This window comes from Beta vulgaris, chromosome 9 (genome assembly GCF_026745355.1).
Source record: "Beta vulgaris subsp. vulgaris cultivar EL10 chromosome 9, EL10.2, whole genome shotgun sequence".
Classification (NCBI taxonomy): Eukaryota; Viridiplantae; Streptophyta; class Magnoliopsida; order Caryophyllales; family Amaranthaceae; genus Beta; species Beta vulgaris.
In genome coordinates, this window is record NC_079210.1 from 7,139,420 (window position 1) to 7,155,166 (window position 15,747).

The 15,747-nt window shown below is 33.8% G+C and overlaps 1 protein-coding gene across 2 annotated transcripts; it reads left to right on the forward strand.

Moving 5' to 3' along the window:
• The first annotated feature begins 879 nt into the window (after positions 1 to 879).
• Positions 880 to 10,008, forward strand: LOC104902962 (asparagine--tRNA ligase, chloroplastic/mitochondrial). Of its 2 annotated transcripts, XM_010690918.3 has the most exons (15): positions 881 to 1,410; positions 1,563 to 1,631; positions 2,245 to 2,355; positions 3,297 to 3,401; positions 3,910 to 4,047; positions 4,654 to 4,734; positions 4,856 to 4,933; positions 5,034 to 5,102; positions 5,194 to 5,268; positions 5,376 to 5,459; positions 5,783 to 5,869; positions 6,998 to 7,093; positions 7,175 to 7,249; positions 8,892 to 9,018; positions 9,692 to 10,008. In XM_010690918.3, the coding sequence occupies exons 1-15, from the start codon at positions 997 to 999 to the stop codon at positions 9,805 to 9,807; spliced, it is 1,725 nt and encodes a 574-aa protein (XP_010689220.1). In that variant the 5' UTR covers positions 881 to 996; the 3' UTR covers positions 9,808 to 10,008. The 2 variants fall into 2 exon arrangements, with proteins under 2 accessions (XP_048491980.1, XP_010689220.1); XM_048636023.1 differs by lacking the exon at positions 5,783 to 5,869 and having other exon boundaries at positions 880 to 1,410.
• Positions 10,009 to 15,747: the final 5,739 nt, after the last annotated feature.

Here is a 15,747-nt window from a genome sequence, read left to right on the forward strand (position 1 = left end):
AGGTTGATTTAATTGAAATTATGATGATAATTATGGAAGAGAACCAAAGCATTGATGGCATTAGGCCCCACAATTATTAGTAAAGATAAAAACAAGTCTGTAAGTGGAGACAAGAAATCAGGAAACCAAAGTTTTTTCTCTAATTTGACAATGCAAGTTATTCTGCGTCTGGTGCATGAATTTTTTTAAACGAAAGTCCATAAAAATAATTTTTAAATTCGGGGGGTCACATGACCCCCTAGACCCCATACTAGCTCTGTCAGTGCGAGATGCCATAGTTATGGATAAAAGAGGAGAGAGAAAGAGTGGGAACTGTGTAAGAGGATTGTTGAAGGGAAGATAGAGAGGAGGAGGAGAAAGAGAAAGGGAAGAGAATGGCAGGACTATGGTAGGGGAGCGGGAAGGAGGGAGAGGAGGGAGAAGGAAGGAGATGGTGTTAGAATCGGAAAAATATTTTTTCTAGAAAAAATAAGCGGTAAAATCGATCACTAGTCCTTTGTAACTATTTTGTAAATCATGACCAATAGTTAGAACTACTCAGGAATAGTCAAAAGTTGAGATTGAAAATTGTCAAATGTTGATAATTCAAACTGTTCAATTAAACTTACTTCCTCCGTTTTTTTTAGATGTTACACTTTCTATTTTGGGAAGTTTTAAATTAGATGTTACACTTTTATTTTGGGTAATAACTTCTCTTTATCTTTCTCCTATCACATGTTCACATGAGACCCTTTTGTTTTTCATTCTCTCTATCTCTCTCCTCTCTAAAAATTACATAGGAGTCCGTAATTTAAAAAGTGTAACATATCAAAAACACGGAGGAAGTATTTAATTTTCACTCGATACCTAAAAATCGATACCCGCTACCTAAAAAGCTAGTGTGACAACAAGAGGACCAAAAACCTGCTAGTTGCTAGCAAGCGACTACTCACTTCCAGTTTCATCTGAAACATGTCACCCAATTATCATCACCAAAGATAGAGAGAAACTACTATTATGGCCGTTGCCTGCTCTCCCGCTTTCTCTCTCCGCCTAAGACCCCACACTGCCCTTCGTTTCTTCTCTCGCTCTTTCCATCCCACAATATTCACAACCCCAACCCTCTTTTACTCAACAAACCCTCTCAACGCTCTAACTTCGCACCCTCACTTCTCCTTCTCTCGTCTGCATTTTCTCTCTCCTCACCCTCGCCGGAGCTGCTTCTGCACTCTCACCTCCGCCGCCGGAGACGATGTCAAAACGCCGGAAAATGTCGACTCCGGCGAGAAAGTCGGACATTATCGTAAGAGGTTGAGAATTGCTGATATTAAAGGAGGTCCTGATGAGGGTTTGGACCGTTTAGGTCAGAGTTTGGTGGTTCGTGGATGGGTTCGGACTATTCGGATGCAAAGCAGTGTCACTTTTATTGAGGTACTAGTTTTTTTATACTCTCATAGTCATGTACGAACTTGTTATATTTTTTATTTGGCATGGAAGTCAAACTGTGTAGATTAAAAATGAAATAGAGTTTTCTAGTTGGAGTGTTGAAATGTTGGGGGACATTGAATTGAGTTATTGTGCAGGTGAATGATGGATCGTGTCTTTCGAATATGCAATGTGTGGTGAGCTCGGATGCTGAAGGTTATGATCAGGTACTTTCTTTGTTGTTCAATGATAATGTTTATACTCCCTGTATTTCGTGCTTGTTGCAAGTCGATCGGCGTGACAACTTATCTAAGCGGAGGAAGTATATATGTCATTTGGATATGAATTGTCCTAGTTCAAGTCATTATATCTAGAAAAAGAAAAGGGAATTAATGAAATAAAGGAATGCACCTTATGTTATGGTGGAAATGGTTAACACTAGTTTCCATGCTTTAACATCTAATCTCGACGTTTGGTTAGGAGCAGCACAGCTTTAGTAGTGAGTTGAATATTTGGAATGTTATTTTGAAGGCCCATTTTAATGTGATTAAGGGGTCTTGAGGTTGGGACATGGTGAAATTGTGGTCTTTTATAAGCCTCAGTTGGTGGAGTTTGTTGATTGTGTAAGCGGTGACTGGTGAGGCAGTTCGGATACTCGATCGTTTAATAGTTGTGAATCAATGAAACTTTGAGGTTCGCCTATTCTGTTTGTTCCTATACCACAAACTTGTTTTGAATGTGGCAACGTCAGCTGAACAACCAGAAAATATGTTCATTTTATATGAAAAGGACTTGCGGCGTGTCTGCCATACAAGCTCTCACTGTCTAACTCAATTGCAGGTGGAAGCTGGCTGCATCTCCACAGGTGCATCAATCATGGTCCATGGTGTTGTAGTTGGAAGCCCAGGAACAAAACAGAAAGTTGAGTTAAAAGCTGACAAGATAGTGACGGTAAGCATTTCCTAATGTTGTAGTCTTAAGTTCCGTTGCAAAAGCTGTTGGATTTTTTTTTTTTTTTTTTGTAAAAAGATGATAGAAGAATCGTTGTTTGTTTATTTATGAGAGAACTGTATTTCCTGGCATCCAATCTCTTATTTCTATGTGCAAGAAGCTTCTAATATAGAAGTACTCAAAGATTGTAATGGAGAATGAATGGAAGAAACATTTCTGGATGTAAGATCTTTGTGATCTTACCAAAAGCATAAACAACGCGTATTAGCCTACTAGGGGCTATAAGATCACTTGTCCACTTGGATCCTATCTCCTTTCCCATGTTTCAAAGAGATCTATTTTTACCAAAAAGAAAAGTAATGCAAAACATCCATTGTACATTGAAAAGGGCTCTAAATGAGCAAAAAATAAGTCTTGCATTTACCATGCTTATGGCACTCCCGAGAGTATAATAGAGATTGCCAAAATAGTGTTTTTTTTTTTCATTATCAGGGATCTTTTAGGAAGGTTTTTTGGTAGAAATGTTAAAAAAGGGGACCTCTTAAAATATGCATCCACCAAATCTTGCTGTGAAGGAGAGGTGTGCTTTTCCATGGTGTTGCCAGTAAATCCCAACCTTGTGAGTCTCACCCTCATGGTGGGCAATTTGAAGATATGGGATTATCATCTTGAGTAATACAGGACAGACTTGCATTGAACTTTGTGTATATGCTATTTTTCTCTTTAATATGATGAAAAAGATGTCACATTTCAAGAAAAGCATTTTCAAGTTCATTAAAATATAGAACAATAAGGAAGTATTCAAAGATTGTTACAGAGAATGAATAGGTTTACCATCTCTTTAATTTTCAAGTTCTTAGCCATTTTTAATTGGTGCTGAAATTCTTACTGTTCGATTTTTTATTTTCTTTTTCCCCTTCTTTTCTCTTTTATGGTTTCAGGTTGGTGAAAGTGATCCTTCATTTCCTATACAAAAGAAAAGGGTCAGCAGAGAGTTTTTGCGGACTAAAGCTCATCTTCGCCCTAGAACCAATACATTTGGTGCGGTATGATGTCATCTCAGTGTTTTACTATTAAACTTGTAGAGTCCTTTCAGTAAACCTAATGACGTATGACTTCAAATATTAAATGCATTGTCTTCCGGACTTGCTAATATCATGAAAAGAAATAAGTCTTTTCCTTGTATAGATTTTATTGGTGTAATCATTTAACATTCATTTGTAGACTTCTTATTGGGAAAAAAATCATAAGGTATACATGTGGTGTTTCCACTTTCCAGGGTTGATGGTCTTGGACTGTATGTTGCTCTTACTAGGGTTTTGTTGTGTTCTGTAATCTTGATCATCATATATCTCATGTTTCTATTTCTGTGTGCATCATTATTGTCTTGCTTTAAGGAATTTATCTCGTGAGGGGATTTTAAGTAATCTATCTGTAGACTGTAGCTAATCTAATGTGCAGTTCTCTCTTCATCCAGAGTAAAATTCTATTTGCATGTGAAGAACTCACTTAAAGTGTCTCATATTGGTTTATTGTCATTGCATGCTGATTTAGGTTGCGAGGGTGAGGAATGCTTTAGCCTATGCTACACACAAGTTCTTCCAAGATAATGGATTCGTTTGGATCTCTAGTCCCATTATCACGGCTTCAGACTGTGAAGGTGCCGGTGAACAATTTTGTGTGACGACTTTGGTAAGTGTCTTGCTCAGAGTTGCACTTCTGTTCAGCCAGTAGAGCTTTGTGTTGTACCTTTATTCATTTGGCTAGATTGAGTAACTTGGAGCATCCACTCTGATTGGTTTGCTTTAACTGTAGAGTCTCTTATCATATATCTATGAGTTTATTGCATGTGAACTGGAGTATTTTGTCTCACTTGATGCCACAGACTGCTCGACAAGGCTGTTTCATTGGTTGGAAAAAGAACTGTCTTGGAAAATCAGCTTTCCACTTTCCTATATTTGGTTCGGAAGCAATGAAAGTAATTTTCTTGGGTTGAAAATAGTTCTCTGAAGTTCATGTTTTGGCAATGAAGATTTACTATAACCACTTTTTAAAAAAAGGAGCCTTAGTGTGCAGAAGAACTAAAGTAGTGCTTGTAAACTTGGGCACTTCCCTTGGAATAAGATAATTAGAACTTTGAAGTCATTTACCACATATTCAAATTCATCTCTGTTTTTAGGAACTGTGAATCTAATATAATGCAGATTGTCATCCATATAAGGCTCGTATGATTTCACATTTTAATTAAGCGGTTATCTGGCTCATCCTAATCTCTATAATATCCTTATTTACCAACAGATTCCAACCTCCCTGGAAGCTTTGGAATCTTCTGCAGGAACAATTCCAAAAACGGAGGAAGGTTTGATTGATTGGTCCCAGGTGAGTCTTTCCTCTAGTATGGTGTCAAAAAGTCACCAATCTCGGATAATGTTACATTTCAAAAAAGTAGTCAATGTTACTTTTGTTTAATTGTCTATTTTTTTTTTAAAATCATATGCAGGATTTCTTTGGAAAGCCAGCATTCTTGACTGTGTCAGGCCAACTTAATGCTGAAACATATGCTACTGCTCTTTCTGATGTAACCTTGTCGTCTTTTCATTTTCTTTTGTGTTTGGTCGTGTATCTTCAATCTAATCATCTATGCAATATATTTTAATATGTTGATGTCTTTCTGCCAGGTATATACATTTGGCCCAACCTTTCGAGCTGAAAATTCTAATACTTCTAGACATTTAGCTGAATTTTGGGTATACCACTTTATCTTTCGCAGCTGTGATGCTGATTGCTGACATTAGCCTCTGTCACTTATCTCTGATGTTTGTCGCCTTGGGTCCGTAGATGATTGAACCTGAACTCGCATTCGCTGATCTCAACGATGACATGGCTTGTGCAGCTGCTTACCTCCAGTATGTAGTATGTTATCTCAGACTTCCGTTATCGTGTTGGATTTGTTTATCTGGTTTCTTATCTTATTATCTTGTTCGGCTGAATCTCTTGTTTCTTTTATTTTGTGTGTGCAGGTGAGGTACATTCTTGACAATTGCAAAGAAGATATGGATTTTTTTAACACGTGGATTGAGAAGGGCATCATCAATCGACTGAATGTAGTTTTTTGTTGAACCAATCTATTCTATGTGCTTTCCTTTATTCCGCTATCTGTTCCCTTATCTAAAATTTTCTTATTCCATGTATTTGCCACTTCAAATGTCAATGCATCATTAGTTTTCATTTAAGATACAAATGCAATATTACTTGTCGGTTTTGAATTCAAGTACGATAATTGATGCCTAATCTTGAAAAAGGAGTACTATTTTTGTAATGGAGTATTGTTTATGACCTTCAAGGTGCAAGTTTGTGTTGTTTGTTAGAATATGTGGATTTATATATGTTCTCTGCTAATATTTTGAACTTTGTCTCTGATCTGCAGGATGTGGCTGTGAAAGATTTTGTTCAAGTAACTTATACTGATGCTGTTAATATTCTTCTAAAAGCCGATAAAAAATTTGAATTTCCGGTATGCTCTTCTTCTATACTACCTCCGTTTCTTAATAAGTGCATCACTTTCCTTATTTGGAATAGTCACAATAAGTGCAACCAACTCAAAATGGTAAAAAAAAACTCAATATTATTACAAATATGCCACCAAAAAGCAAGATGGGACCACAGCTTTTGTGTTTCTTCACTTGAATACTCTACTTAATTGTGGACCCAACTTTCTCTCTCTACATTCCTTGGTATTCCCCCACTTTCTCTATGTTGCACTTATTAAGAAACGGAGGAAGTATATATTATGTATATGTATTGATACTGAAGTTTAACTTTATTAAATTTTAGTGCTCTAATGAGTGACACACTTTTTTCCAGTACAAAATTCTTTAGCAAGTATCAATTACAAGATTTTCTACTCCCCTCTCCCAAAGAACCTTCCAGTGCTATGGTACATTTATTTATTTTCTTTTTTCTGCATCTAATTGGTGGCTATTTTCAAAGCCGAGAGGGAAGGGATTGTTGAATTTGATAGGGGCAGATCAGATCAGAGTATTTCAATAACAGCCTTAGTAAATGTGTCAAACTTAAACAGGGCTGTTATTTAAAAGTATTGGGAGAATAGACCGGTCATTGAAGACCTACCAGTAATTGCGTCCATGTGTTTTGAGTTTTGACTTATAGTCTGTGTATGCATTTTGCTTTGTATATCTTTTTTATGGTGGGTGAGGGGTTGTCAGAGTTTGGTGGATCAAATTATTAGGAGTCCCGCTATTTCGCAGATATGTTACTGTTCATTGCCATTACTCTGATGATTTCCTACTTTACCATTTTGAGGTGTTGTACGTTCTGTGTCCATCTGCTTTTTCACTTAGAGCTGTCCTGGATGATGTGTTCATCTACTTGCTTTTGTGGAATTACTCAAAAATTCATTATCATATGGTTCACTCACAGGCTTAAAGCTATCTTTTAAACATCATCCTTACTGAATTATATGACAGGAAGAGACTTTCTGATTGTCTTTGCACATTTATGATCATTGTGTAAGTCGAGTTAAAACATGCTCAAATGCTCCACATCATTTTGGATTAAGGCTCTAATATTATTGCTGTCATTGTTGTTGCTTCTCACTTTCTCAGTAATGTTGATCCTATAGGTAAAGTGGGGTTGTGATCTCCAGAGTGAGCATGAACGATATATTACAGAAGAGGCTTTTGGTGGTTGTCCTGTAATCATTAGGGATTATCCTAAGGCACGTATTTGTTGGTTAATGCTGCTTCAGTCAACTTTTTTTTATGAAGCTAATGAAAACATTTTGGAACACATGTTTCAGGATATCAAGGCATTCTACATGCGGGAAAATGATGATGGGAAGACTGTAGCTGCTATGGATATGTTGGTTCCAAGGGTAATCTCTTGATAAATTGTCTGTAGTGTTATGTGTACAACTTCACTGAAAGTATCTATATCTGCAGTACAAAAATCCCTTGGAACATATGTTGCTTTCTCTTCTCTTTCATTCGTTGCTTTTAAATATATAAATAGAACAGAATCACTCTCACCTCTTTGTTATGCACTTCTCACCTTGCAGTAGATATTCCACTTCCAATGTTGTGTTGTTGTTGAATATCTCATTTAATTTATTTAATTGAATTTATCAATCATTTATATTGGTTGCAATCTAACATTTAGTAATTCTGTTTACATTGTCTCTTATATTTATATTTCCCCTCCATTATTGACCTGGCCCCATTATATAAGTAGACTGGAAGCTATTAACAAACTTTCTATTTGATTAAAACCATATAAAGGTTTTTAACAACTTCTCTGAGTTTTATTAACCTTTGATTTCTCATTCCTGTAAATGAAAAATGAGCACTAGGAAAAAGTCCGACTCAAAATTTCAAACTACAAAAGTTTTGGTTAATGGCAGGCTGGAATCTGGAGAGGGAAATTAATGAAAATGGTGAGGCGAGTTTAAGGAACTGACGGCTTCATTTGTCCCTTTTGGGATAATCGATGCCTCTTTTTTCTATGGACGTCTTTATGGATTTATGATATATCTATATACATAGAATATAGGAGACTATTCATATTATTACTCAATATGTGTGTTTTACATTATTTCCTAAAATTATGTTGCACATAGTCTTGCTTCCAAGTAGAATAATTTTAATTTATACAGAAATCAAAAAAGAATTTGTTGCTTATTGCTAAACCCAACTTTGTTATGTCGGATATTCTCTCTCTATATATATTTCCTATCTCTTTCTTTGAAGTTTAGGTTTTAGTCTTGTTCCAACCTCGAAATATCTATAGACTCACTCTGTCCCAAGCTAATCTTCACACTTGGGATCGGCAGAGTTAACTGCATAAGAACAGTTTAATGTAGAATCAAAGATTAGTAGAGAGAAAATTAATTGAAGTGTTGGGAAAAGATTGACAGGATGGAGAGAGAAATGGGAGAAGTAACTGGGAAGTTTAAAGATGAATTGAGGTGGAGGGAGTAGTAAAGTCTGAACCGTAATTATCTTAGGAGAAGAGATAATTGATGGTTAGGCGAGATACATTGATAACAATGAAGACTGAATAAGGACCAGAGAGAAATGCAGCAAAAAGAATCATATGTCATTACTTTTAGTTTGTTACTTTATCTCAGCAATAGACTGGCTAAAGCACATTTCAAGTATATATGATCAATCTTCTGTCAAAAATCTCCCCCTCTTCCGCAAAAGAAAAAAAAGGAAGATTTTGTTAAAGATGGATTTATGGAAACTTCACTAAAATGTTTGGTTAGTCTTTTCTTTAGTCTCTGTTATTCTTTAGTTTTTGAAACTTGTATTTCTCTCAAGTTTGACTTTTCCTTTGTTTTTCCCTTTGGGTATTTATAATTTTGAGGGACACTAGTTGCTTGAGCATAGGTGGAGAGATGGATTTGTTGAATTGCCTGCTGCCAACTTGGTGCTCTTCAAAGCCTAGACATTTGGTGCTAGGATATGGTGAATTTTTTATTTGGTTATCTTTAACATATGATTGCCTGTGTATATCAGATAGGTGAGCTTATTGGTGGAAGTCAAAGAGAAGAACGCCTTGAGCGTCTCGAAAATCGTTTAGATGAATTAAAGCTTAGCAAGGAAAGCTATTGGTGGTACCTTGATTTGCGACGTTATGGATCAGGTTAGTTGTATAGCTGCATTGTTTTCCAAATTGTTGATGTAATGCTCATTTTCTTCTGCACTCCTTTCCTATAGGTGTTTCCTTATATGAGTACCTTTTTTTCTTATAATAAAAATATTTTGCTCTAATAAACCTATCAGGCTTGTTCAAGTCCATGTATACATTACGTCATCCAAAAATCAAAAGTATGATAGACTGGCTATATGTATCTAAAGGTTTGAAATGAATGGGTGGTATTTTTGTAACTTCACTTGAAATGGGGTCCATTGGACTTCTTTCTCAAATATAGATATCTATAGTTTGTTGAAAGGAAAATATGCCAATCTGTATATAAGTTTGGAAGAGAACCTGGAGATTTCATAGCACTTCCAGTTTCATACTTCATCGTTCACATAGAAGTTGAAAAGACAATCCAGCTCTAAGCTTATCGCTCTTCTTTCTCGTCATGTGTATCTTCAATCTTGTGTCCCAAACAGTTTTACCAACTTTAATTAAATGTTTATCTAAAATAGTTTAAGGTTGAAGAGATGATACATTTAGGAGGCAGTGTCCCAAACACTAATGATCTGGATCAGAATATGGTGGAGTATGCTTGATTGAAACCTGTTGGCTGCTTCTATAATCACACTATCTTTTGGATCCCAATCTTAATGCCTAGTTTTGTGTTTGGCAGTTCCTCATGCAGGTTTTGGACTGGGTTTTGAGAGGCTGGTTCAATTCGCAACTGGGATAGATAATATCAGAGATGCAATACCATTCCCTCGGGCACCAGGTTCAGCCGAATTTTGACATGGAACCGGGGCGGATCTAGAAATGTTGAATTGACGAGGCAAATGAATATGAAAGTTGACCATTTTTCAACTTTCAAAACTTTACCTTCACATTTTGATAATTTCTTGTAATTTTATATGATTTTTTACAATCATTTTTTGTACGATCATGGGACTGAAAAAATAAATTATTTTATATGAATGTGTAATTTATATGTCAGGGAGAACCCTATAAGAAAATCACGTGGGCGCTCAATGGTTAAAGTCATTGGGCTCCCACCTCCGAACTTGTTGGTTGGGTGTTCGATTCTTATTAGCCTCAATTTGGAGAATGTGTGTAAATGTTTGCTTTTGGGTATAAATCTCAAGTTTTTAGTTTTTATAAGTTTTTTTTTATGGGTACGATCCCCTTTTTTACGATTTTGCCCCAACTCATTAGGGCTAACCTTGTTTAGGCCAGTAATTACCAAATAAAAAATAAATAGAGAACCATATAAGTCCCCCATGATTCAACTTTGTGCATCTCATCTTTCATTCCAAAGTGTAGTCGCCTTTGTCCTGCTTCAAGGGAATACTTGGTTGAATACTAGTAGAGGTGGGCATGGGCTGGGCTAGCATGCAGGCCGGTTTGAGTCTGCTTGAGGCCTAGCCCGACCCATTGTCTACTATGTGGGCTTGTCACAGTAGAGAAATTTTATATCAGGTTCGGCGTGGTACGAGCTTGCCTATATGGCTCTTGGGCCAAACACCCTTTTTATTTGTTTTTTTTGTCTAAAATTACTTGGTGAAAGGGGGTTTAGTTGACAAATGTCTTTTGCTGACTGTTAGCCTGCATGAGAGTGAACGTATGCAAAAAAAAAATCTCATATGCCAGAGTATGAAGTCCCTAGCTTAATATGATCCTTAATCAATCTCAAATAAGTTTGATTATTCGGATGAATGGGTATAGTTAAAAGCTCAATCTCAATAACCATAGACAAGATCAGTAACGTCTACACCTGATCGATCAGGTGGATCCCTCGGGCTAGCCCGAATAAGTGCAGGATTACTAACAGGCATAACTAGATTGACGGATTGATCCGAGCTGGCCGACACACTAGCCCCTTCTAAATACAACTCTTGTATTACTTATAGAGTTACAGTGTATTTTGTTTACGTAAACATGAATTTCAGTCATATGAACCTATAACATAACTCGTAACTTGTCCCTTAAAATAATACCTATTTTTTTTAGCTGCAATATTACCTATTTTGATTACTTTTTCTATCTTTCTCCTCCTAACCATGGTCCCTTCTACGACTCTACATATCTTTCTATCTCGCTCTCTCCTCACCTAATTAATTGTCCCCTCCCATGTTGAAACTAAATCAGAATAAAAGAAGTATGAACTTTTAAGGTTGAAGTCAACTTATCTAAGTCGTTTTGCGATTGGCGTTATTACGCATCAATGTAGAAGTTTCAAAGTATAGAAGTATGTCAATCTATTAGGTCGGTGAACATGTAAAATTTACACTTTTTAAGAAGTCCCACTTTTCCAAAAAGTGAAACAAGTTGCTTACTTAGACTCGGATCAGTATAAATATGTGAACTTGGTGTTCCCTTGTAATCTATAGGTGGGAAGTCTCCTGGTTAATAAGATATTCAAGACACATTAGCTTCAACTTATTAATCTTATCTTATTTTAATTTAACTTATTTAAAGTAATTATAACTTTCTAGAGTTTATCTTATTGGATTTCAATAGAATTGATACATATTGATTAAGCACATGAGAGCATTAGTTAAGAGAAGTTAAGAATCAATTATCAAAAAAAAAAAAAAAAAGAGAAGTTAAGAATCAGTTTCAAAAGAATTAAAGAAAACAAACCCGATTTGTCTATGACAAACAAACACCACTTTCACAACCCAAATAACCACCACTCAAGGCTAAAATAAGATGTAACAACTTGTTTTACAACCTAATTTACTAGCTTAGCTCTTATCTCAATGAATGACAAGTAAACAACAAATTTTTTTTTATAAACAAATCCAAACCTGATTTTATACTGAACGCACACTTGTTTTAAATAGAGAGAACTCTCTGGTTTTTCATTAATCAAACTTGAAATTTTACAAACTAGCACCTAACTATTTATACTACAACATGTCAAAAATTCACGGCCGAGAAAGATCTAAAATTATGTTTCAAATAAGCTCAAAGTTGAGTAAGCTGCTGAAATTTGGACATAAAAACCTTTCTATATTCTTTCGGATATAACTTTTGATTGGATGCGAACTATGAAACCACTTGGAGGATTTCCTACACTAAAAAATCTTTCCTACCAAAGGTCACACGCCTCAAGATAATGATGGAGTGTTGCTTTCCACTCCTATTCTTTCTTCAGCTTTATTTACGTTTTTCAGCCCCTTTTGTTGATTTCTCAACTTTATTCAAGTTTAGGAAAGCTTTTAAGTGGTTCTTTGACAAGCAGCTGCATCATGCTTGGTAAGCTACTTGCTTAAGCACATAGGTGACTAAGCACATTACAAAAATCAGAAGAAAAGCTTAAACTAAAATGTTACAATTGTTACAATAAAAAAACCTTAGTTAAGCTTGTTTAAAACTTGTTTGATTAGGACTCTAGGATACTTAGCACTAATTAAACCTAATTAATCCTACTTAATCAAAATGAGAAAATTTTAAGTAAGATTATAACACAAATTAAGTTCATAACAAAAAGAACTTTAGCTTTAGAACACAAGTGTAACTTGCTCGTAAGCTTGAGTCCTTGCTTATCCACGTTCATTGTCATATGGTTTTGAGCTAATTAAGCTTTTGAACACCTTGTTATCTTTCAATATTAACCATATCCAGAAGTTAAAGAAACTTATGAATTATTATCAAGACCAGACTAGATGCATTTGCATCAAGAGCTCTCAAAACTTATTTTAAAAGGTGTTGGAATTTATTAAAACTTATCTAAATTTATTAGTTCCACTATTTTTTAATACTGATAATGTTTCTTATTTTATGAAGTTCTATGTTACTTACAACATTGACAAATTTGATAATATATATTGTCTCATTTTCTCTCCTAGCACATGATGGTATTTCATTTCTCTCTCTCCTCACTTTGGTTTTTGTGCAAGTTTTTTTTTTATTACTTACAACGTTTGTGAGTAATAAAAAACTAAGGTAGTATAAGTTGATAAAATTTATAATACTAGATACTTTTTTAAGAAAAAGGGTGAAGTGAATTCATCCTTTGTTAGATAAATTTAGACAATTTAATTGAATTAACCCTAATATTAAGGTGGCAGCCCCATGCTCCATGAGTGTGAGTGAGTGTGACTGTGTGATGGACCAAATGATCAATCGTTTGCATTTTATGATTTACTCATTTCATTTTTATAATTTATCCATTTTTTTTATCCATATTTATGGAGACATTAATTTGAATTTTTTTGATAAGAGACATTAATTTGAATTTTAATATTTCTAATTGTCAATAAGCAAAAGTTATAAAAATTGATATTTGGAAAACACACATTAAGACAAATCTAACAAGATCTCACATGACTATATATTTCATTTTAATACAAATCACAAAAGATAGTCAAAATCATGTATGCAAATAGTGAAAGTCACAGATAAACTAATAAAAACCAAAGGGAATATGAAAGCATTAAGGGGTTTTATATACCATTGTGTTTCTTCAATTTCTACATTATACCCCATCCTTCTTAAAATTCCACACGTTACCCTCAAACTTACATTTTTTAGGGTGCGTTCTGTTCAACTTAAAAAATTAAGTTTCAGTTCAGATAAGTTCAGATAAGTTCAGATAAGTTGCAATAAGGTCTAATAAGGGCAATAAGTTCCAATAAGGTCTAAAAAGGTCCAATAAGTTCCAATCAGGTGCAATAAGTTCTAATCAGGTGCAATAAGTTCCAATCAGGTCTAATAAGGTCCAATAAGTTCCAATCAGGTCTAATAAGGTCCAATAAGGTCCAAATAGTCAATGTTTAATAAATATTTGTATTATTGTCTATTATTTTGTTATTCATAATTTCATATCATATTAGCTGATTATGTTATTATTAGAATTTAATTAAAGTACCACAATGATTATATAGTATTATCTTGTATTAGTGTCTATTTATTTATTATTTATTGTATTATGTCTATTATTTTATGATCATATCTATTAGCTGATTATGTTATTATTATAGTTTTTATTAAAGTAATAATGTATAGTATTATACTTGTTATTGTCTATTATTTGATTATTCATATTGCTATTAAATAATATTATAATCATGGTCAAATAATTAAGGTTAACAATAATAATAATAATTATAATTACAATATTTTGCAATTCGTATTTAAATAACTAGAGATAACATGTTTTCATTACTAATAACAATGAAAGAACCGCTCCTTGAATTGTTCACTACCCGAAACCGCAACCCTAAAGAACACTATTTTCCTCTTAGCACAAAAAAATCCGAGAGGTGTTGAAGGTGGATGATCGAATGAAAATTGATGGGTGATTATGATTGGTGACTTCATGTTTGTGTCTCTAATGGAGTATTGGAGAAAAGAAAAAAAAAAAGAAAAAACAGAAGGAAGAAAGGAGAAGAAAGGAGAAGAAATGAATGAAGCAATGTCATGCAAAGCTACGATGATTTTGACTTTTTTTTTTTACTTTCTTTTTGTTTTCTTTTTATCTTCTAGTACATTAATATAAATGAAAGGAGAAGAAAGAAAAAGAAATGAAGGAAGGAGTTAATGCTATCTACTTACCTTCACATTAATGAAAGTGAAGTGAGAATTTTTTATATGTGTCAATTTTAACTTGTTAGCAATAAATGTTAATTAACTTTTGATTTTCTACTAGTGTTTTATAAAATCAAAACAAGACTATTAGATATATTAGTGGTGAAAGTTATGTATAGACAAATATATAAATAGTAAATTTTTTTGTTAAATTAATTATCATAAGAGATAATTAATAATAATTATTTTTTAAAGGACGAATTATAATAATTATTACTCCATAAAAAATTTTGAGGGGTAGTATTTACGTTAGTGGTAATATTTATGTTATTCATGGTCAATGTTTTTGTCTAATAAGGTCAAATAAGTTTCAATTAGGTCCAATAAGGTCTAATAAGTTTCAATCAGGTCCAATAAGGTCTAATAAGTTTCAATCAGGGCCAATAAGGTCTAATAAGTTTCAATAAGGTCAATAAGTTCCAATAAGGTCCAATAAGTTCCAATCAGGTTCAATCAGGTCCAATAAGTTGAATCAAGTCCAATCAGGTTTAATAAGTTCCAATAAGTTCAGTTCAGGTTCAATAAGTTCAGTTTAGATAAGGTCCAATAAGTTCAGGGCCAATAAGTTGAATAGAACGCACCCTTAATGTACAATACCCCTACCGTTAATTATATGTCATTAATTTTGTTTACTTTTAATTTAGCGAAACTAATCTAGTTAAACTATGCATAAGTTAAATTAGTTCCACTAAATAAAATAAATTAAATGAAATTAACAATATATAAATAATGATAGGGTTATTATACATTAAAAATTTTATGTTTAAGGATAATGTATAGAACTTCACAAAAATTAGATTACAACGTATAAACTGAAAAAAGACAAGGATATAACGGAAGAGAACCCAAGTATTAATATAAAAAAAAAAAGACTTCTTAGGCGTGTACCATTTGTTCCATTTCTGATGAGTAAATGTACTATTTTGCCAAATGTTCATTTTAAGCATATTTTTTAGCAAAAAAATATGTTCTATTTTCATAAAAATTATTTTATTTTCAATAAACAAATGTTCTATTTCAACAAATGCGTTTTAAGCTTATTTTCAGCAGAAAATTATGTTCTATATTTTGTGAATCTGTTTTATTTTCGATAAGCAAATGTTTTATTTAAAAAAATGTTATTTTGAAACTTATTTTCCA

Excerpts from the sequence above, each read along its gene's own strand:
- LOC104902962 (XM_010690918.3), top strand. The coding sequence starts at position 997 with ATGGCCGTTGCCTGCTCTCCCGCTTTCTCTCTCCGCCTAAGACCCCAC. Across the intron at positions 1,632-2,244 it reads ATGCTGAAGGTTATGATCAG|GTGGAAGCTGGCTGCATCTC; the intron begins GTACTTTCTTTG and ends ACTCAATTGCAG. Across the intron at positions 5,460-5,782 it reads GCATCATCAATCGACTGAAT|GATGTGGCTGTGAAAGATTT; the intron begins GTAGTTTTTTGT and ends TCTGATCTGCAG.